This window comes from Pteropus vampyrus, unplaced genomic scaffold (genome assembly GCF_000151845.1).
Source record: "Pteropus vampyrus isolate Shadow unplaced genomic scaffold, Pvam_2.0 Scaffold146, whole genome shotgun sequence".
Classification (NCBI taxonomy): Eukaryota; Metazoa; Chordata; class Mammalia; order Chiroptera; family Pteropodidae; genus Pteropus; species Pteropus vampyrus.
In genome coordinates this window covers 4,691,385-4,715,953 of record NW_011888927.1, presented here as the reverse complement: position 1 = coordinate 4,715,953, position 24,569 = coordinate 4,691,385, and the positions used below count along the sequence as shown (strand labels likewise).

The 24,569-nt window shown below is 36.5% G+C and overlaps 1 protein-coding gene across 2 annotated transcripts in view; it reads right to left on the bottom strand.

The window, feature by feature from the left end:
• ANKRD44 (ankyrin repeat domain 44) overlaps positions 1–24,569 on the bottom strand; it is a 183,062-nt gene that overhangs the window by 8,298 nt on the left and 150,195 nt on the right. For both annotated transcript variants that reach the window (XM_023535992.1, XM_011369231.2), the window contains exons 17-24: positions 17,872–18,073; positions 13,720–13,807; positions 12,511–12,628; positions 10,965–11,181; positions 7,031–7,118; positions 3,641–3,724; positions 2,510–2,655; positions 1,962–2,044 (exon numbers count right to left, since the gene is read on the bottom strand). In XM_023535992.1, the coding sequence (XP_023391760.1) occupies positions 1,962–2,044; positions 2,510–2,655; positions 3,641–3,724; positions 7,031–7,118; positions 10,965–11,181; positions 12,511–12,628; positions 13,720–13,807; positions 17,872–18,073 (1,026 nt within the window). The remainder of the gene's footprint in view (positions 1–1,961; positions 2,045–2,509; positions 2,656–3,640; positions 3,725–7,030; positions 7,119–10,964; positions 11,182–12,510; positions 12,629–13,719; positions 13,808–17,871; positions 18,074–24,569) is intronic.

Below are 24,569 nucleotides of genomic sequence, written 5' to 3'. Positions count from 1 at the left end.
AAAAAAAAAAAAAAAAAAAAGATAAACGTAGGACAGGGACACTAAAAAGTTCTGGAAAAATCACTTTATTATGCTTTAAATTTAAAATAAATGTCCTCCTCCTAAATACATTTTATAAGGCTATTGTCTGAGCAATCATTTTTTCTTCTAAAAAGCAAATAGTTAAACGGTCCTAGATCCTCCAAGGTTCTGAATAAGATTTATTAGGACTTGGTTAATATAAATCTAATTTAAAATATTAATATTTCTAGGATAACTTTTAGAATTAATGTCCAGAGAGCTGAAACAGATACCAGAGGTGGTAAACAGAGAGTAGAATTAGAACTATCCTTCAATATTACTTTTTAAATGCAAGTCAAGTCCTATCTTCTTCCTCAAGCCTTCAATTACCACTTCAGTGACCTATCTATCCTTGGAATTCCCATTACACCTATTATCTCTATCACTCATCATTTATTGCCTTATATTATACAAGGACTCTTTTTCAAGAAAGCTCATTCATTTCTTCCTTAACCAGGGGAAATTATCTCTGCATCTTATGACAAAAGATGGTTGACAATTTTGAAAAACCAACTGATGTCAGAGACCCTCTCACGATTTCAGGTTTATGCCCTAAAATCCCTTGTTACTCAGTGAGGCCCATAGATGGGCAGCATCAGCATCACCTGGGAGTTAGGAATGTTGAATCTCAGGCCCCTTCCAGACCTACTAAATCAGAATCTGCATGTTAACAAGATCCCCAAGTGATTCAATGGCATGATAAAGCTTGAATAGCATTGCACTTATATTCATGAAACTATACATTGAAATGAACTTTATGAAACGAAGCATTTTTTGTGGTTTTGATGGGCTTCCCAGAACATGAAGTGAGAAAATGCAATCGATGAAAGGAAGACTTCTGGTGCCACTGGCTATAGATAACACCTTTAACACTATATATTGAAATGAACCACCATCGCTGGTGTCAAGTCGCATCATACTATAATGCCTTATAAGGCAGACTCTCAAATATAATTTTAGAAATGTCCATGGAGGTTTCATTTTGATGCACTATTGATGGAGTGTAAACAGTTGTGACTTTATTACTGGGAGATTTTGTCTTTAAAATGTTTACAGCCTCAGACTCAACAATTCATATTTAGGAATTTATTTTAAAGGAATGAGTAAAGATTCTTAAAAAAAGGTTTCCCCACAATTACTATTTTTTATAGTAGCTTATATTTGAAAACAAGCAAATTCTAACAATAGTGATTGACCAAATAAAGAATGGCATATTTCTAAGGTAGAATACCACACATATTCTAAACCACTATAACATGTCTAAAGGAAAGATATTCAAAATATATGATTCGGTAACAAAAGCAGGTAATAAAACAGTAATGATCCCACTTCAGAAAAATTGTATATTTATAAATATCATTTATCTTTTAGGAAAGCAGGGACCTTGAACTACATGTGAATACAATGCTATTAAAAAAAAAATGCATTCTTTGCATCGAACTATACACCAGAAAAAAAGAAGAGGGTAGAAATACACATCAACGTATTTACTTGCCTCAAGGAGAGTATTTTTTTGGCTGTGTTATTACAATGCCTTCAAATGGAACAAAATAAAAACAAAGTGGAACTGCTTTTATTTTAGAAGCCATATATATATAAGGTCTTAACTTGTGTTTAAAACTAAAATGTGGTACCACAACCATGGAGACAGATATAGTGGCAGCACGAAGACAGACTGCAGCAAGAATGCTAGTGGCAAACGCCATGAAAAGCACATCCTCATCAAGTGTGGGTCTGCTCTTTGCTTCTCCCCCTTCGATTCAGCTTAGAGTTGAAAACGTCCCGGGAAAATACACATCTTCAGTAAGCGCCATGATATCCACTTCTGGAATGGATAGCATTTAAGTGGTATAGTTATTATTATAACATGAAATAGCAGTGTTTCAAATTCATTTACATACTTTACTACAAGCCAAATGTAAGGGTGTGTTCAAGTCCTTATCCTTTACAGTCAGATCAGCCTGGGCACTGTTCACCAAAATATCTACAGGAAAAGCCAAGAGAGAGTTACTTAGACTACATTTTAAAGAAGTTACTACAGAAACAATAACATTTAAGTTACTACAGCCCACATAATCATATTTAATGTTTTTAATGAAAAAAGGAGCAATTTACTGTCATATTTGTTTTATCCAAATCCAAAGTCTGTAGGCATTAATTTTTAATTATATTTACAATTTTGTTATTTCTAGGTAAAATGATTCTGTTGCTACATTTGGTTTCTAAATGTCAAGAGATTTCACTTCTGAAAGGTTGGCTCACTTTGATAGGGTCCACCAATAATCAAGTAACAGGGGACTATAGATTATTAGCAAGTAGAGTCAGGTGGCTTAAATAAAATGTTGGTATTTTTTAGATGTGTATACCAAGAGAATAACTGATTTCTCGATTGTGCATTATTTTAGTTTTGGATAAGCATAAATGTGCAGTCCACACGTCAAGCACATACCCACAGCTCCCGCCTGCCCGTTCTCAGCAGCCATCATCAGCGCTGTTTTCCCCGAATTGTCTGCTGCGTTCACTTGAGCACTGTGTCTCAGAAGAAGCTGCAAACACTCCACGTGATCAGCAAATGCTGCTGCATGAAGCGGTGTCCTAACAATTTAAAACAAGTATGATTTTAGTTTCCATTAAACTTAATATACCCTTTTTCTGTAAATGCCTGAGAAACATGTGCCTGGTATTGTCTTAGGGATTTAAAACTTCTCAGTTTGTAGAGATAATGATCAGGCCCCCTTTAAAGGCCATTCAAGGTGGGCACTGAAGTGTCACCTATGTGGTGGGTAGAGATGGTAGCCTGATAATGAAATTGGCATCTTTAATGACCCTTTTAATTTTGAGTTCCAGGGACTTCTCTCTCATCTTCGATAAAGATACTTTCAAAATTAAGCCTTAAATTTGTAGATAACTAACTATTAAAAAAAAATTTTTTAACCCCATATCACCTAATGTGAATAGTTGATTTCTTTGAGAGGACAATTTGGCATTATAATTTCAGCAAAACTATTGACCTTTTAACCAAGTAATTCTACTTCTGGGACTTTATCTCCTAGATACGTGTGGGTATGTGAACAAACACATATACTAGACTGTTCACTGCCCCGTTCTTTGAAATAGCAAAATATTGGAAACAACCTACATGCTCTTTAAAAGACAGTAGGCTGATTGAATTAAAATATACCTATTTAGAAAGAGTATGGTAAATCTTTATGTTCTACTATGGAAAGATCTCTAAGATATGCTAAATGCAGAGCATTGCTATAGAATGCTTCCATTTGCATAAAAGGAATGTAAGCATATATATTTTCCTATTTGTTTGTAGCTATCAGAAGGAAATATTTGGGAGAATATAAAAATTTGTAAACGACGGTTTAAAGTGGCTTCCTCAATGGAAGAGGCTAGGGCTTCCGGGCTAAGAGGAAAATTTTTTAAATTATATACCCTTATAATATTTAATTTTAAAAAATGCTCATATTTTATCTTTGCAATGAAAAAAAATGGATCTTTACCTACTTTGCAAACACAAAACAGAGACTAAGATTCATCAAGAAAAGAGGCATGCCATCTTAGGATCACTTACCTGCCTTTGTCATCTCTACAATTGACGATACTGGAATCTATGGCCCCAAGTAGCAATGATGCACAATTCTCATGATCATTTATTCTAAAATGAAAACAAATTTTAAATTTAAAAATCTCACTACTTAAAAATCTATATAACTCCTTCTACTCCATCTCCCTATACAGGGTATATTTAACAATCTTATGTATTTAAAAAAAATCTTATGCAAGCATCTGTGGTCTAAGTTCTGTTAAAATGTTTAAAGAGGACAATTTAGGTGACACAAACTTTATTTAATATTAATGAAACAGGCAGTCTCCACTCTCAAGATTTTGAAGAATTGCCCGATTCAGAAAGTATTAAAACGTATTTATATCACCCCAACTGTCTCCTTTTATCCTTTAAACAGTTTTGGCAATGAAGATAGGATCTAAAGCTGACAGCTAAAAGTCTGTGGGACCAGAAGCAAAGGCAAGGCACCCACCGGACTCTGTGTTCACCAAGGGCTGTAAGTAAGCCACTCTCAGATTTGAGCTCCACTCCCTTGTGTGCAGCTCTCAGATCCAAACATATATTATCCGAAAATTTTTTGTAAGGAAAGATGTTTATTATAGTTCCCAGAAAGGTCCCGGGATCCTGAAAAGGTTCCTGGACAGTTACGTTGGGACTCCACAGTGAGTGGTGGCCACTAATGGACTATTAACAGGGACTTCGAGAAATAAATTAAGACAAGAAATTTGTACTGTTTTGACCAACAGCACACCAAAATCTAAGATTGTCTTTGAAGGTTTTGTGCAAATCTTTCAAACCAAGTAGAATCCCCCCATATCTGCCTTAAACGCAAGGGCCCTATATAGGCCCCTCCCGGGGTTGATGAGACTTTGAGAGATTCTCCAGGAAGTTGCTACCAGTTATGCCCTTAATCCGCTATGAGAAAACTAAAATTAAATCAATGAGAAAAATTTGCCAAATTCTGGTAGATACCGGGGCTGTATTCTAAACCTGACTTACTCCAGAGCCTACAGACAGGATCCTGGGAGAACTGGCAGAAGCTCGCAAAATGTGAAAATTCTTACCAGAGTCAGCTTTCTCTGATCTCAGTAGTGCCCAATCAAGAGAGGAAGGTAAAATTTCAGGTTGTCCCTTCCTTTCCAAATACAGAATCTTGTGAATTTAGTTCTGGGATACCCATTGTTTATCGATCCTTTTCTCTCCCAGGGAGAGCTATTGCTTGCTGTCTTAATTTTTTTTAACTTAGTTATTTTTTTTTCTTATTGAGATATAATTGACATATAACATTATATTAGTTTCAGGTATACATGATTTGATATTTGTATATATTGTGAAATTATCACCATATAAGTCTAGTTAACATCCTTCACCACACGTAGTTACAAATTTTTTTTTTCTTGTGATGAGAACTTTTAAGATTTATTCTCTTAGCAACTTTCAAATATACGGTAGACTGCTTCCTCCCAAAAAGTCAGATAAAGAACATTTTTTCTATTTCTCCTTCCCTCTTTGACCATTCTTTTTCTAATTTTTATGCCATGAAGTTCTTTATGATTCTTTTGTCTTTCTTTTGACTTGCTCTGGCCTCAAAAGATACTGCCATTGTTCACATATCTCAGGTCATTGCAAAGGGGGGTAATTCAACCTCAATGAACTGTTAGATTTGCTACATTGCTGATGATCCTGTAGTTCTGCCTGTCACAAACTTCTCCCTGATTTCTAATGCCCAGTTTCTCTTAAACAAGCTCATGGGATAAACACTTCTGGGAGATTAGAGACACCGTTACATAAAACACATAAACAGGGCAACTGGTTTAAAAAAGTATCTCCTTTTTAGGATCATTTCTTGACTTATTTGATTCTAGCTGGCTTAGGAGCATTCTGAAAACCTTAGGAATACTTTTACTATTAATAATAATAATTATCTCTCTGGTCTGTTGTGTATTCTCTCAAGGGTTTTAGATGTGTGTACACAACCATCGGCCAGCTAACAAATGGTCTCCTTCCAACTGGAATGATGAAGTTGACATCATCTCTTAGAATATATACCAAGTACTAAGGAGAAAATGATAACTGAGAATAACTTGCAATACTATCTTTGATCAAACCTCGTGCTTGGCCAGTGGTTGACCAAAAAAGTGGTGGGGCGCCTGTCAAATTAATCTCACATTAGCATTTCTTGGTAGGCCAGGTGCCCCTGATCCTGGGAATCCACATTACCAAAATGAAATTTAACTTTTAGGTTTCATATTCTTGTAAATGTTTCATTTGCCCAGAAGTCAGACCTTCTAGGTAACCAATCCATGATTATCAAGTTACATGGGTGATTCTCTCATTCCTATGATAACTCAACAGGCCCAGATATGTAACCCCAGCCAATTAGATATTCTTTTTCTTTCTCTTCCTTGTTCTCTCTTTTTTGTCCTCTAAAAGCTTCCTACCTTCTGTCCCACTTTGCAGTTCTCTGAACTCTTGAGAATGAAGACTGCCTGCTTCATGAAGTGTTAAATAAAGTTTGTGTGTATCTCCTAAATTGTCTTTAAACATTTCAGCAGTTCTAATGGCACATACTTTGTAACCTCTAGCATTTCTTCAGAACCCTTATATCCAGGAAGGAGTTTACCGTATACCATTTATACAAAGCATCATCTTAGGTGTTTTAGGGATACCAAAGTGAAAAAGATATGGTTCTTTCAGATTTAAAATCACTTCTATTCTTTATCTCTTACCCTTTATTTATTGATTAATTTTATGCCTCTAATATCTTTCCAATCAAATGAGCCATCGTCACATGAAGCCCAGAGACAAGACAAAGACAAAGCACTCCCAAGTCTTAGGCCCCCAGGCTGACCATGGTTGTCCAACCAAACACCAGTTCCAGGTGATCTGGAGTCTGAACAATGGTTCACACTATGATATTAGAGCAAAAGTTACATTTACCAAAAAGAAAAAGAAAAAAGAAAAAGCCAGCATATGAAGAATGGAGAATTACAGTGCATGAAAATTCTTCCTGGTATAAAATGTCTTTCTAATCATTCATAGGCATATTGTTCCTAGCCCCAACTTATTTTTAGAATTTGGCACACAAATGTGAAGTACATCTGAAGAGCTCTTCACATGGCATGTAATGTGCCTCTCAGTGTACCTCTTGATGTAGTCTCCCTAAGGTGGTATGTGAGCCCCCTTGGAACTGTGGTACTCCACAAAAAGCTCCTGGAAAATCATTAAAATTAGGGACCATACTCTGCTATCAGATCTATTTGCCTTTAGGAGAAAAATGGAATATGCTGGTCTTATCTGTAACGTAAAAGCTTCTTCCTTCTCTAAAAGGCAATTTTCCTATGTGTAGTTAAAAGAATTAAAGCAACACCATTAACTTCCAGTATTTCTACTTACATTGCACAGTGCAGCGGAGTAAAGGGATTACCGATAAATTTGCGAAAACATTTTTGCTCCAAAAGTACCTCTATACAGTTTTCATTACCTGCAAAGAATCGAAATTATTTAGAAAGTGTCCAAGAAAGAAATTTTATTCAGCACAACCAATTTTTGTCATTAAGCATTAAATTCTGGCTTTTGAATTTTCCTGAATTGGCTGAATATTCATTCTCTATGGAATAAAATTCATGACATGTCATAACGTTATTAACCATGCTCACAGGTGTTTTGAGACATAATAAACAAATAAAACAATGAAGGCCATATGGTTTGGTGGAGAGAAAGAGAGAGAGAAGTGACCTCATTTGCAAGCAGAATAGATTCTACATTACTCTCAGCTCTCAATAGACACCTAACATTAGGTGTATGTCAGTTTGCCCATATTCACAGGAAACTTCTCTTTTACCCACACGAATAGGTTCACTTAAAATTATGCACTCTAGTGAAAAGGAAAGATGTGATTGATAGAAAATAATACCTGAGCTAATGCAGGTAAAAAGGCTTTGACTATAAAATACGATATAAGTATTTTAAATGGCACCAAAACCAGTTCCTGGAAAATGAAATGTACTCAATAAGTATTTTTTAAAATAAGTAGATGAATGAATGTGAGGAATTATTTTCGAGAAAATGATAAGTAGTTTCCAAATCAACTGAATTTAAGTAAAGTAGGGCCCCAGGTTTGTTAGCTTCCTCGTTATGTGATCTAAGGCAACTCACTTGGGATCTGTGATCCTCAATTTTCCATATATAAAAAAAATCAAACTAGAAATACTTGTCCTATTGATGTCACAGAATGATGAGAACTTTACTGGTTAAGGACTCGAACGTGGTTTGTAAAGCGATGGATAACTGTTAAGGCATGAAGGAAATTTCTTTGGCTTTAGAATAGAGGTTGTTGGCCTGGAACCTCTTCTTGGCTGAATTCAGGCCTAAATTAGTTAGAGTTCTCTTATAATCTACCTTAGAATGATGTAGATTGGACAATTTTAAAAACACAAATCAAACCTTTCTTTCACCTAAAAGGAGAAAAAGTGAAACTGCTTTTAAGAGAAGAAACATATGAAGTAATGAATACAAAAACCTCCTAATTTTATGCCATTATTCTGTTTAGCTTTCCAACTATATCCAACCCTCATTCTAACAGTCCCAGATACTTCAACCCTCTCTATTAGTTTCAGTCTCCCCAAAGGACTCGGCTTAGAGAAGCATCTATACAAATCAGTCCTTGAAGACTATAAGAATCCTAATCTAAGGGCCTGTGTAGGTAGGACTGAGAATCCTTGAATGACTTTCATGCTCAGTGAAGGGGATTCTAGGAAGACGGGAGCTTGAGCCTCGGACTTGGAAGAAGATTGCCCTGAAATTGCTTAGTAGAGGATTGCTCCTCCTCTCCTGCTTGCACCCGGAGAGGCCTAAGAACAGAGAAATCTCCCATCCTCCCACCTCCACCCCACTCCAGAAGAGAGGATGTGGTCTGGTGGGTTTGCCACCTGCCATTTTAATCAACATTCTTTCTGCATCTTCCCCTTCCTGTTAGTTTCTCAGTGATATCTCACAGTTTGACTCAGATGAGGGGTTGGGAGTTTAAAAAAAATAACAATTCTCCAGTGACAAAGAGGGAACAAAACCAAGCTGACCAAGTAGAAAATTTGGCTCTTACTGAGGTTAGAGCCAATGAAAAGAGGACTGTAATAAAAACAGAATAAAAGGTCTTAGAGTACCCCCAAAATCTTTATGACCTGATAATCATAGTTTCTAAGTGAAAATTTTAATACAAGAATTGAAAATGGAAAAATAAAATTATAGAAGCAGAGTAGAATATAAATGGGAAAATAAAATATCCATATAAGCTTGGGAGGGGAGTGGGAGGCCTTAAGCAAGACTGGAACCTAGATCCCACAAAATAAAAATATGACAGATTTGACTACATAAAAGTTCAAAATTTGTACATGGAAAAAGACATCATAAACAAGGAACAAAGACAAATGGTAGACCGAGAGAAAACAGTTGCAAAACACATAACACATAGGTTTCTTATTTCTAAGACAAGGTGCTTCAGCAAACATATGAGAAAAGCTAACTCGATAGAAAAAAATGAGCAATCGATGGAAAAGGTAATTTCCAGAAGAGGAAATGCAAATAACTAAATAAATACACTATTAGACAAGGAAACACAAATTAAAATAATGAGGTAACATTTTTTTGCCTTCAAATTGACAAAAATAAATAATATCATCCTGGGCTGGGCAAAGGCTTGTGAAAATAATAAGTTTAATACATATTTGGTGGAGTAATACATTATAATATCCTTTTTGCAAAGTAATATGGTATAATTTATTAAAATTAAAAAAAATACATTCCCTCTTATCAATAATTTCTCTTCTGTAAACCTATCTGATAGAATATAAGGTACTATAGTATGAACAAACACACTGTAGCTTTGTAATAAGAAAAAACCTGAAAACGATCTGAATGTTCATCAATAGGGATCTGGTTGACTGAATCATAAATTCTGGTATACATACACATCTATCTTAATCTGCTATGAAATAATATACAACTATTAAGAAGATCAATCAATACTGATACATATTGACATGTAAGAATAGCTGCTATAGAATGTGTATAGATGTGGATGTGAACAAAACTAACTGCATCTCTGTGTCCTGGATTTCTTTCATGCTATGACCTTTGACCAACCTCACTGTCCTTAGCAAGCATATCAAAGCCTTCTAGTTGATGAGTATCTGTGTTCCATAAAATGTAGCCATAAATATTTTTGTTAGTTATGGCCAGAATAATAATGACAACCGTGATAAATATTAAACTGGTGATAGTATCGATCATAAACAATCATCCATCACAAGACACCAGGAGGTATGGTCCCTGGTGCGTACTACATTCTTTGTTTCTTTGTCTTGTCAATCATTACTACTTGATTTATACTATAAAAAAATGTACTGTAACAGGGGCCTGTTAGCAGAGAATAATCCGTGCAAAGGGCAGATTAGACCTTATATTCCTGTAAACAAATTATCCTATAATAAATTCTGTTATATTCTTTGGAGTTGCCTGCATCGTTCTCCTGTCTGAAGATACTTTCTTGTTACAGTGGGCATTACACCTTTGCCCCACCATCGGACAATATGTTAAGCAAACATAACAAAAAATAAAGTTATAAAATAATAGTTGTTTTATGATTCTAGTTAAAAAAAAAACAGATGTGCATACATTGGTATTTATTTATATTCTTAAAGGAAAAATTATGAAAGGTACACACCAAGTTATATCAAAAAGTGAGTTTAGAAACAGACTTAATTTTACTTTAGACACATCAGTATTTTCAAAATGTTACAGTTAGCATGCATTTCTTTTTCACTCAAATAAGTGAAATAAAACTTTTAAAATTTTCCAAATAATAAGTGCAACAAAATTAATTGCAGGGTGGGGGATAATGAGATACAAAAAAGAAATGCCAAAAGACAAATCATTCATCTAGCAGTCTGAACAGTAGTCAACTGTGACAGGTAATTATATTATATAGTTTTTGTTTTTAGATATATGACTTTAATTTCTTATAGGGTCCCTGGTTATCTCATATAGATCAGAAACTCTGATTAAAACTGGATATTTCAGTTCATCAAGTTCTGATTAGGAGTGATATGTTACTGATTAACAAAAAGGGGAAAGTGAATTGTTACTCCATCAAGGCATCATGGTGGCCATGGAGGGAGAAGTACTAATAATGATAAAATAAAACAGTATGTTGGATGCAGAAAGGTTGTAAACCATAGTTTACAGCATTATGCTCTGTTCTCATCTATGTTAAGATCACAGTGGTGCTGGGGTATGAAGCCTACTGAGACTGGTCAAATGACAATCAACTCACCATTATAACAAGCCCAGTGCAGTGGCGTGTAGCCCTGGTTGTCTTTGAAAGAGCAGTCCTCCTCAGAAAGTGCCACCTGGAGCAGTTCACTCAGCCACGTGGCATGGCCACGAGCAGCTGCGTAATGCAACGGTGTCCTTCCTCTGGAATCTTTACAGAGAATTGACACCTCTTGTTCCAGCAGCATTTGCACACATTCCTCATGTCCCGTCATAATCTGAAGCATTGCAATTAAAAACACAAAACAAATTTCAGAAGGGCAGAAGACTCAGGAAGTGAAGCAGTTGGCTAAGTAAGGCTGAGCTCAGAGAAAGTGTACATAAATGCCTGGGCCTTAAGGGAAGCAAACTCTGCCCTACTTTAGAGGAGAGAGGCAGGACAACCCAGCTAGATTCATTTCAGGAAAGTCTGTGTGAGCATCAGCATTTTGGAAACATTTCTAGACTCTCCATACATAACCATGAAAGGTATGATATATATAGCGGAAAACATCAGCTTTAGAATCAGAAAGATGTGTGTTAAATCCTAGCTTCCCCTCGTAAAATCTGAACAAGTCGATTCGCTTCTCTGTGCCTCATTTTATTCATCTGTAAATGGGAACAGTAATAATGAGTTCTCAGGTTGTTGTGAGGACTAATAAGAAATGTAAAGGCCCCAGCCTATTGTGTGGCCCACAGGAAGTACCCAAGAAATAAGAATTATGTTATGACATTGACCACTTAGAGTTCCTCTTCTTTTCATTGACCATGGTGTTCGGCACCATCCCCAAATAGAACTTTTATGATTTCTGCCTCTGTATGTTTAGTTTCTTCAACATGCTTTAAAAAGCAGTTCAGCAGATGCGTACAAAGAACTGTCCACATGATATGTAGTTCAGGTCGGGAATTGTCACAGGATATATATTTCAAGCGGAGAATGGGCCAACATTTATTTAAAAAAAAGAGTAATAAGAAAGAGCATGACTACTCAAAACTAAGTAATCCTTGGAAAAAATTATGACACTTGGACACAACGGACCATTAAATATGATGGGGCAGAACAATAGCAACATGGGAAAAGGTTCTTGATATTCTAAAAGAAAAAAAAAAAAGGAGGTCCAAATGGCATCGTCAGTATCCCCTTTTTTAAAATTTTAAAATAAATCCATATACGGGAAAAAAGAAAAAGACTGGTTATATGAACCAAAAAAATGGTTATCTCCAGGAGACAGAATTACTGGTGATTGTGATTTTTTTTTCTCTGTGCTTTATATTTTGCAAATTTTCTATGATGTGCAAGTATTTAGCAATCAGAAAGCAGAACCAATTCTACCAACAGTAAGTACTCATGTATCTCTTATATAATCTGATGTGAAGTCTCAAGAGCAGGACCTTATAGTACCTGCCATTATTTTATCTTTACAAAAGCTTTTGCAATTTCTTTTTGACTTACTGAGGTTAATTGTTCATCTTAGGAAACCATCTTTTTACTAAAAATTGTGGGGAAGGAAAAAGGAAACATTCTCACTACAGAGTTGCTTGACTAAAGCTGAGGAAGATGTACATACCCCTCTGTGCAAAGCTGTGCATCCCATGATGTCAACAGCATCTACATTTGCTTCCTTTTCAAGTAACAATGAAACAGCATCAATGTGTCCATATGCTACTGCAAGCATCAGTGGGGTTCTAGGAAGAGAGATAAATTAGGCTTTTAAAAAGAAGATTAAAAAATCATACTCATCCCTTCCAGTAGGAGGACCTCCCTCTCTTTGTCTCTCTGTCACTTGGACTCCTTCTCTTTCTCTCTTTCTCTTTCCCTCTTTCCCTCCCTCCCTCTCTCAATCTCTATTCTTCATAGTTACTTAATATTTTCTGAATGTCCCTAATTTGCTGTATGCTACTTGGAACAAGCTACTGTCTCTGGTCTTTAACGGCCACGTGGAAAAGTGTCAGTGCAATGACTAATACAAGCAGAGCAGGGAAAGGTTCCTTCTCAAAATGTTCATTTTAATCTTATCATTTTCAAAACTATGTAGCATTTACTAAATATCAATTGAGCAGCGAGTGTGTCTATGTAGGAGACCCTTCTGCTTCTATCAGAGTGGCTCTGCTTTCACAGTGTTCTATGTTGGCTCCTGCTCAGTATTTCATTTGAACGAAGCTTCACTGCCTTAAAGAAAAGTCTGACACATCTAGAGGAAAGAACAGAGCACTGGAATCCAGGCGGTGAGGGTCTAGTTCTGACTTCAGCACTAATTCATACATCTGGGTTGAGTCACTAGTGCATTTTTGCTCTGCATGTCCTATTTATAAGAGAAGACTGGGTATAGGAATGGGCTAACAGATGGAAAATACTTTGGAAAAACAAAGCCAAAGAAGGATAAAATTATGAAGAATTTTATGATCAGGATAACTTCTCAAGGTCATTGCCATTATTAATTTAAAAATAGAAATGTAGCAACTTCAGAAAAGGGTAAACATGGATAGAAAGAAGGAACATAGGAGGGAATACTTTTTAAAAGCCAGGATACATAGCTATAGACATAAAAAGTTGGCTCCTTTTTATCAAGACGCACATACATATATACGTATACTTGGCTCTATATGCTCTAGCAAAAAGTTATCTCATTATTCTAGGGCCCTCATCCATAAATTTCACCCAAATATATACCCCCAACCTAAAATTCAGCAGTCAGTTCTCCTAGCTGCTTAGCAAATCAACCAATTACCCGCTGTGATTGAAATGTCAACCCCAGGCCAAGTGTGAGAACACTTACTGTCCTTTGGCATCTTTCACATCAACCACTTCTGGGTTGTCTGCGATTTCTAGTAATAGCTGCAAACACAGTGTGTGACCATTAATTACTGAAAAAGAAAATAATGGACATTCTTTTAACAGACAAACACTATACATATCCTTCCAAAGTGGAATTTATTTAGACTTCAAATCAATGATTTTCGATCGTTGCTGACAGATAAGCCCAAGTTGCCAGTCTTCCTAGGCACAGTGTGCTCCAATGTTTATTTTACTAATCTACCTTCTTTTTCCTATCAGGGCCCTTAGAGCCTTAACTAATGTTTCTCTGGCTCCTATAATGAGGGTTATTTTCCCTTAAATACAATGTTCTTTCTTATCTCCTTGAATGAAACTGATAATCTCTCCCTACTTTCCAGTTATATTTTTTTGTTGTTCCTCTAAGAGAGTCACCCAGTACTATACAATCCCGCATCCAGCCTGCCTCCAGCCCTTTTTAAAAAAGAAGGAAGAAGGGGCAGAATAAGGGAAAGGAGGGAGAGGAGGGGAGCAAGATAGGAAGAGCAGGAAGGAGAGGAAGTGAAAAAAGAGGGGAGGAGAGCAGAAGAGAGGGGAGAGGGTAGGGGAGAGGAGAGAAGAGGAGGGGGAAAGAGTAAGAACAGGTCCTGTCTTCATCCCTCGGTCATTTCAGACTCCTAGGTAGACATCCCAGCAACAGTTCTGATTGATTAGAGGTGACTTAAAGCAAGCCCTCAGAAAGGTGCACGAGAGCCATTAGCTCACTGCTCATTGATGGATTGACTGGACTCACAAACTGCCTGCAGCTGCATCTCTGTCCCGGAGTTACTCAAACCACAGCCAGTTGTTTCTCTACCTGACAGTGTCTCTAGCATGCGGAGGGTGGGGGAGGCGGAGGGGGTTCTCCAGTGGGTGGCCTCATACCTCTCCGTCCTCTCTGTCTCCTCTCCTCCCCTTCCCTGGCCAGCTCTGACTCACTGCTTCCTAGGCGCTGCCCGGCCTTCACTTCTACTTACCCAGCAGACCTGGGCTGGCAATGGGCAGAAGATGTGGCCAGAACACTATGTTGGCCTTGCCTGGCAAGAACCCAAAACATGGATGCACTCTTGTGCTCACCAGGCAAGATGCTTCTTTTAGGGGTGGTGGTGCCTCAGGGGCTGGGACATCAATCCCTGGGGACAACGTACTTTCCTCCGGCTTGTTGAATGAAACCCACAGCCTTACAATAGACATGGTTTTCCACTCGGGGAGTAGGATGAGAACAAGTGTGATTAAAATTCCAAATGTGACTTCTCTCTGAACAATGAGAACACCATAAAATATACTGCATTTACCTCATTATGGTTGTGGACAGAGAAGGGAATAGATGTAGCTATGTTAGGATGATGAAGGCTCTTCTAAGAGCTGTGTTTAACAGTTCTTTTTTATTGCCTGCCAATCATGAGAGAATGCTAATTTAACAAAGAGACATTTTTCAGGGATAATATATATTAGAATTAGTTCACGTTCATTGATACCACTCAAATTAACGACAGGAATAATGCCCACATTTTGTAGACCATTGTATTCAGTTCATGCTCAGCAACATCACACTTATACATCTCAAGGAGATCTGGGGGACTGGAGCACAGGCGATTTTTGTTGTTGCTGTTTTTTTTTTTTTTAAAGTATTACATTAAATCTGTTACCATTGGTGAAATATGTAAGTAGTTTCATGTGTGCTTAAAAGGAAATGATTAGCAGAGGACTGACAGCTGAATGCTACAGGCGATGGGTTCAAACAGTAGAGGTAGGTACAGCATATTTTTGATGCCTCTTTCTATTTGATGTACTTTACATACTTATAAGAGTTCCAAGGATGTTTAATTTTTGGCTAAACAGAAAAAGAGAAAAATCATCTAAGTTAATATTGCTTACTCAGTGTGTTAAAGAGCAAACCAATTTCTACGGAGGTGCTTTTTTTTTGGTGGTGGTGGTGGTGTGTGGAGGGGAGCGGGGGTGGGGGAAAGTGTACTGCAGGGTTTTAAACTGAGCTAATAGCCCTCAGGTAAATCTAAGTCCCCCTTATGGTAAAAATATAGCCAAACTAGAATTCTCATTGGCTTCCTACACACTACATTTTCCTAATTGCCTTCTGACAAAAAGATGCTAACATCTCCTTAGGTGTGCCCTGCCAAGCCCGGCTTTGTATCAGACCCTCAGCCTTTCCTTGGCTATAGGTGACACAGCCATTTTTCATATTGCTCAAAGACCGCAACTGTCATTGCTACTATCTGTGCCCAAACCTATAACATCCGTACTGGCTCTTGCTTCTCACAGTATTCCAAGCATTTGAAACAAAAAAAGAAAATGCCCTTTCAAATGAGATGGAAAAGATTCTGGATATGCAGATTCTCAAAGCTCAGGCTAAAGCTTCCACATATCAGACATTTTGTGGAGAACAGTCAAATGACAGCCTGTGTTTTTTAATGAATGACGAGGGGAATCCAAAAGGAGTGAGTCTTCTTAACCACTAGGGGGCTCTATTGGACCACTGCCTATATCACTGTGGCAAATGAGTGACAGTGATCATCCTTCATTGTTCACCTGTTTACGAGGGCGATTTTCCACAATGAAAAGAGGCCCTTTGTAATTGTCAGGAAATACACAGTAACTAAAGCAGGATGTTTGCCTTAATAATAGGCAACCAATCTTTAAAAAGGAGAACTAAATTTGAACTTTATAATCATACCAATAATATCTAGAATATCAAACTTTATAATAATACCAAAAAGACGAAATGTAATAGGAAATAAGAACTTATAATTTAACCACACCAATCATTGCTGACCTCATGGCTAAAGTTTTTTTCCAGGAACAATCATTTCCAGGTAATTAGGCAACAAATTGTTTTTTCAATCTCTAAATTGTTTTTCTTCAGTGGCTTGGAAATTCAGGGATGTTGATGGAAATACTTCTACAAAGTCTAACATTCTGAGAAAAATTTCCCAAGTAATAAGAACCATTAAGTCTTCTGAAAAACTATCTTCACTCCTTTGCGTCCTCAATATACTCATTATTTAATGGTGTAAGACAGTTATTTCTCATTATAAGACTAGATTTACTAGCCTGATCAAAGGACAATATAATTGAATTCCTGACTCTAAAGGAATTTATGCCTTAACTGAGCAAGAGACTCTTCCACATTACCTTTATATCTGTATTTATATCTAGCAGTGTCTTGATACAATTTTATTTTATAGAGAAAAATCCCAGAAAAGGCAAATTACTTACTTTTATATATACATACACATGTGTATGTATATATATATATATATATATGTATGCACTTTTTAAGAGTTTCTGTTTTTACACTTGACGCATCAAGGATCAGAGCAAGAGCCAAGAAGCATCATTTAGGCTGGCAGAATGCTGTACTGATTAGATTGCTGTCTGACAACTCCTTTTATGAAGTAGCCCTAAAATATCATGAATTTTATGTTTTAAAATGCTGCGTGGTTTTTTTTCTATGTAACTGATCCAAAGATCACATTATTTTTTTCAGAAAGTTTTGTAATAGCTATTGGCCAAAGTTCTGAAGTCTCTTTTGAGTTACGAAAAAGACCAGATGGAGAATGGAGGATTTTTAGAGCTCAATTTATAGTATTGTCCTCTGTATACTATAACAATGGACACATCATTATATATTTGTCCAAATTCACAGGATGTCCAACACCAAGAGTGAACCTTACACCAAACTATGGACTTTGGATAATTACGTAGGTTCATCCATTATAATAAATGGACCACTCTCATGAAGGATGTCGATAATGGGAAAGGCTATACATGGGGGTGGGGAGTGTCTCAGGAAACAAATAGGAAATATCTGTACCTTCCTTTCAATTTTGCTGTGAACCTAAAACTGCTCTAAAAAGAATTAAGTCTTTAAAAAAAGCCAAAGGCTGCCTTCTTTAAAGACCTTCTTGGTGGTCAGAGAACACCAATCATCTCCAAGTGGATAGTAAACCAATCATTTTGGAAGAGCACAGGCATATCCGATATAGAAAGAAAAATTAATATTTTAAAAACTGGGATGAAAGAGGATGCTACTATCCTTTTACTCAAACTTATAAGTGGGCCACAAAACTAGGGTAACCAGACTCCTGGCAAGACCTACCTGAGGCATGAAGTGGAGTTCTTTTGGTTACATTGTCTTTCACAAAGATGGATGCGCCCTGATTGACAAGTGCTTCCACACATTCCGTGTGTCCCTTAAAGGCAGCTAGATCCAGAGCGGTGCGGCCTTTCTCATCCCTGATGTCCAGATCGACCAGTGACTGCAGAAGGACTTCCAAGGCTTGATGGTGCCCATTGTAGGCCTGCAAAGAAGAGACCAACGACACAACTGCTTGCTCACCTCAGATCCCACAACCATCTACATAAGGAGCGAAGCATCCAAGGTCAGAGATGGAGACCACTCCAAAGTAAGTACATGTCAGAAAGGTGCTTGGGATAACTATAGGAACGCTGGAAACCAAAGGGTTAGACTGGAAAATCAAAATTGTAACGCACAGAACTCACGGTTTTGTATGAATTCCTTTGTGTTCTTTCTTTTGGCAAATAATATGCCCAAAGGTACTAAATGTATTCATATATTCTTATATTCATATCTGTTGATCTATTAATGTAATACGGACTAGTAGCTGAATGAATTAACATATTCTTATAGCTGTCAGTTCAGTCCTAAACATATTAACATAATCAGAATTTTTTTTTCAGAAGACTTTTCTGTTAAATCTGGAGGAAAAAGTTACTAAAACCACGTGGACTTCATAATTTAACAGAGGCATACAGACCTTGTTACAGTCCAACATTTTAATTTCTAACCATGTGGCCCTGGGTGAATTTCTTAATTTCACTTAGAGTTTGTTTCCTCATCTATAAAATGAGAGCAATAAAAGGTGCCTCCCAGGGAAGGTGAAAAGAGATAAAATTACACAGGCTTTGCATAATATCTTGTACACTAATGCTTTCTCCTCTCTCCTTTATTTCTTTTACTGATTATAATGAAAACATAGAAACAATTATGGAAATATATTCTATGTACTAGCACCAAGTTCAGACTTATGAGATTCTATGCTATGTTAAGGTTAAGAGGCTTCATACTACTAAAAAATAAAATTAAAAGTGAAAGATTATTTTTATTAAATCTATAAAGTAAAAACTGTATGTGTACACATAAGGCAAAGGATGTTAAAATAAAAAAGAGAAAAAGTTGTAAGGATACAGGGAGGAGGATATTGGAGGAGCAAGGGAGTAAAGAAGGATATAGAAAAAAAAGCCGGTCCCCCGTGTCTTTAGCAGGCAAAGTCTCCTCTTTTGTCTCCTGCACTTTTTATTTTTCTACTGCAGTGATTACTCAAGGCCCAATTTATTTGAAAAAAGGCTTACCACAGACAAAAGACTAATGTTTTTAATATACAAAGAGCTCTTACAAAACATTTTAAAAACTAGAAAAATGTGCAAAGAGCATGAAAAGGCAGATAACACAAAAGGTCAATAAACATTTTAAAAATGTAAATTTTTAAGTTATTACTTTTTAACTACCAGATTGGCAATGATTAAATTGGTCATGTCCAGTATCATTGAAAAAAGCAATCTTATGCTCTGTTGGTGGGAATATAGATTGGTGGACAAAATTTATCAAAAAAACAAAACAAAAACAACCCACCTACGTTTCAAACAGTACATATAGCATATGACTTCATTTATATAAAAGGCAAATACATCCATATATACACATATCTATGTATGTACATTTCTGTATTTCTAGGAAAGATTATAAGAGAAACTGTTAATGGTGGTTACTTCTCGAAATGAGAGGTAAAGTTATGAGCATATGGATTTATTTCACTTTATCTTTCTAAAAATTGTGTGAATTTCTTCCTCTGAGTATATGTTAACAACAATAACAAAAATTAGATTGAAAAAGACTCATAGAAATTAAAAGTACTGATAGGAGTTGTTTTAAAACTTTCTCATTACATGATTTTTGTGAATGATTACGGTTATTATGTATTAAACATATATGTGTATATATATGTGTGTATATATATATATATATATATATACATATATATAAAACATGAATGCACATGCCGATGAATCCAAAATTTATATCTCAATTCCATCTTCTCTCTTTACTTCTAGACTTGCATATTCAACTACTTATTAATATTTCCACTTCAATGTCTAATATGCATTTTAAGCTTAACATGTCCCAAACCATATTCTTAATTTTCCTCCTCAATCTTGCTCTATCTGCCACTCTCCCCATCTCAGTAAATGGAAATTGTATTCTTCTAGTTTTTTAGGCCCAAAACTTTGGAGTCATCTTTATCTTCCCTCTTAATCCCAGGGTCGTAGTCCTGCAAAACGGCTCTGGGACCTTGGGGCAAGTGGGTGCTGAAAAATAGCCTTTCCCTACCCCTACTCTCTCTGACCAACCTTGCCATGCCCTGGTACAGGGATGTGTCTTCTGAGAGGAAGGGGCACCTCTTGCTAGCCACACGGAGGTATCACCAGGTTCTCAGGCATTTGGCAGGAAAACATGTACCCACATCCCTGTTTAATTCACACACAGGTGCTGTGTGACTAGTTGCAGCTCTCAAGGCCATGATCATCTATCTCTACTTCCAAGTCATGATCACCTCTACTCTTTATTTAAAATGTATGCAGAAACTATCTAGTTTTCACTATATCACTATCTTCTTTTTCTAGGATTATGGCAAACGCTTTCCTTCCCAACCTTGCCCCCCTGCATTCTATTATTGACACAGCCATCAGATGAAATCTTTTAACACCTAAGCTGGACATATCACCCCTTGATGAAAACAGCCTATAGCTTCTTCCCTCATTGGTAATAAATTCCCAAACTTTCCATGACCATTTAAGCCCTTAAGATTTGGCCCCCCTCTACCCTGATCAGGACGCACATATCCCCTCACTTCCTCTGTTCCAGACGCACTATCCCCCACTATGGTTAAGTACAAGTATTTCTTCCTCTAGGCCATTTCATCTGTATTTTCTGTTTCTTCTGTATGGAAAGCTCTTTCGCAGAGAGCCACATGGCTTTCCTGGTACCTCTGTTTCAAACAGCACCACATCTGGAGGCTTCCCAGAGTAGCCTCTATAAAATAGCCCTACACCCTACACCTCAACACACTCCAAGACACTCTCCACGCCACTGATTCTGCTTTTATTCTGCTGATTCTGCATAGGGCTTAAAAAAAAATTAAATACATTATATTAAAAACAAAGGTATTAAAAAGGTAATAACAAGAAAAAAATATAATTACGCATGGTGATGGATGTTCACTAGACTTATTGTGATCGTTTTTTAACATGTACAAATATAGAATCACCATGCTGCACGCCTGAAACTAACACAATGCTATATGTCAATTCTATATCAATTTAAAAAAGAAAAACAAAACAAAACAACAGGTAGTAAATACTCAACACTTATTGATTCATAATTATTTTACTAGACTTTACAATTATCTATGTTCTTGAGGTTATTTACATCTCTTATACCCATTTGGTGGAAATACCTGTTAGAATGTGCTAGTGCACGTGGGTTCATAGCACTTATTTCCACTTGCTATCTGTTTTATATATATCTATTGATTTGCTTTCTATCTATGACTAAAAGCACTTGCTGTGTGTTGTTCACTGCTGTATCCTAGAATCATGTCTGGTACATAGTAGGCACTCAACAATTATCTGATAAATAAATGAATGAATATAATGACTTATTATCATTTATTAGTATTAATGATAGGAATATATTTTTTAAATAGCACCTATTTATTGATTGCACTATGCTGAGCACTCTAGCATCTCAATTTAATCTCTAAATACATACTTTTTATAGCTGAAAACACCAAAACAAGCAGTGTTAATTGATTTGTCCAAGATCATTTAGTTAGTTAATGAAGAAGTCAAGATTTGAATTCAGAATCTGTGACCACTAAAATCTATGCTTTTAGGGAATGTCTTATAATTTTTCCCAGTATTTCCATTGAATTGACCTTAAATGAAATATTTTTGTCTCTATGTGTAATGGCACAGAGAGTTGAATAACAAATATTGAATCAGAAACTTAAACCCCTTCTCTAGAAGGCTTAACATGGAGGCAAAGTGACTCGAGCAGAGCTATGAAGGAAGAAGATTTAATCTGGGCTAACTTCTAGACTATTGCTCTTTTACCACACACAGTGCCTTCCTTGAGGCAGGAAAATAAATTCCTGTATGTCTACTTTTCCGATCTGTATTTGCTATGCAAACCATAACCACATAGGATCGTAAGCCTTTAGTCTAATTTAAATTCTGAAGCAACAGGTAACTTGTATTGAACACTTGCTCTGTGTTAGGCAGTACTAGACATGTAGCACCTTATTTCATTGTCACAGCAACCCATGGTTTCAGTACTACTGTTGTCCTCATTTTACCCACAAGAAGAAGGACAGAGACATTACCTAGCCCTTCCACAATCACACAGCCTCACGAGGTGGAGCTGGGAATCAAAGGCAGACCAGTCAGACCCCAGAGCCAGAGCTGTGGCCTTTTCATGAGCTCCTATGGAAAGGGTGCAGCAAAGCCGAATGGTATATGTTTCTTTAACTTTTTATTATAGGAAATTTCAAACTTATGCAAAGAAGATAGGATGGTATTATGAATTGCCATATTCCCATCATCCAGTTTCAGCCATTATCAACTCAGGTTATAGGTGATTTTAAGCCAACTCAGTGCACCTATCCTCTGTGAAGGGCTGTGGTAACAAGAGCACCTACATCAGGGTGTAAATCAGTCTATCTCACTTTACCCTGGGCTTGATTCTGTGGCTCATTTGAAATTTAACTTTGCATAACACTTCCTCTCATTTTAAATTGTAGTGGGAATAACTGATTCAGCTTGTGCAGAAATCCTGATTTCACACCAAAGGAAGTGACTCCACATGGATAATAGCAGGTTCCGGGTGCTATTTGCATATGTTGTTTCCTTCAGTGCCAGTTACTACTATGACAAAGATAGTAACACTTTAATTTCTGTTGATATGACTTAGCCTAGGAAAATAGAATCAGCAGCTTAAAAATTGCATGTATATCTACAAAGTATGATGGCTAACATATTTAGATTCAATAAAGAGAAGACACATGGGAAAGAGAAAAATCCTCAGGAAGCTTGCGTGGAGGTATCAGCACTGTTCAGCAAAGCAGAGTCACATAAGAGGGCACTTAAGTTAGATGCAACATAAGAATTTTCCTCCTCTAAAAGACTCCTGCATTTTCTCCTTTAATTCTCAAGACAAGAAATAAATCCATTAGTGTGTGAAAATTAAAGAAGCTTAATATAAAAATAAAACAGTGTAAATCCTGAATTAATTAGAAAAGCTTCAGAATTCCAATGCTTATTTTCTTCTCTACCAGGTGCTTGAAAATTCTCTTAAAGACAGAAAGGTTGAAAGTCCAGATTTTCCTATAGAATCCCTCTTGCTTTTTCCTCTAGTCTAGCTTGAAACTCTTGAATTTAGTATATGGAATACTCTACAGAATTGAAGACATACAACTCTGTATACTAGGCTTCATGGGTAATATAAGGGGAATAATAAAGGTGACCTTGATTATACAAGAACTTTTATTTACCTTCACATTTTATAGCTTAACCCTATTAAAAAAACTCCCATATCATATGGAATTCTGTTTTATGGTTAAATGCATGATTTTTGTCTTTAGGCAGTTATATGGTTCTTGGAGCATATAAAAAAATATGATAAAGCTTCAAACTCTAGAATAGATTCAGTTGGTCAGGAAAGGAGACCTTTCGCACATTAATGGTACATGACGAAAATTGTCTTATTTTTCCTTCTATTCCCATCCTAAACCAGGTGTTTAGTAGGTAATTCCACAAATAACTACTGAAATAACTAAAGGAGTAAGTAATCACACAAAAGAACAAATATGCTGGTTTAAAAAGGATGTCATATTTTGGCTTTTAATAGATAACCCAGTTTAAGCCTTCACTAGAGGTAGAAAACATTTTAAATTTATTTTACAAAATTCTTTTTAAAAATCTTGTTAGGTAACAAGTATTTGTAAAACATGATTACTTTCTTTGAACTTTTTAGATTGGAACTGAGGGCAATGAGGAGAAAGAATATGGGATCTCAACAGAATGCATGAAACAATGGGTCCATCTGGAATTCTCGACAGCTGGAGCCTTTCATTTGCATAGCCTTGTTCCTTGATTTAATTTTTTCAAGAGTTTGAAATGCTTATGAAATCCACTGGGTTGGTAACCCTGGAGACTTGAATCATTCAGGCAGAAAATGGTAACTCAAGGCAGGTCAGGTATCTTGTGGCAGTCAAGGTTTGAGGGCATCTGGTTCCATTTCATTGCTAGAATACTCTCATCTAAGAAATAATGTGCCTTGGGTTTTTATAAAATTAATTGCTACAGAGGCCCCTGGAGAGGCTGATGGGCATACTTGTATAGTTCTTGAAGCAAATAGTATTTTTTTTTTAAAAAGTATTAGCACTTAGAGGGCAAGAATAAAATTGTTTTCGAATTAACCCACTGCCATCACTCTGGTCAAAGTCATCATCATCATCGCTGACCTGGCTGTCTTGCTTCTGCTTTTGCTCTTATAATTTAAACTCAAAACAATCTTTAAAATGAAAGTCATATCATATCATCTGTGTCCTTAAAATTCTCCAAATGGTTTCCTATTTTGCTCAGGATAAAAGTTGAAGTTCTTATAACGGAGTACAAGACCCTCTATGATCTGCCGAAGCCCTCCTCCGACTCCCTGCC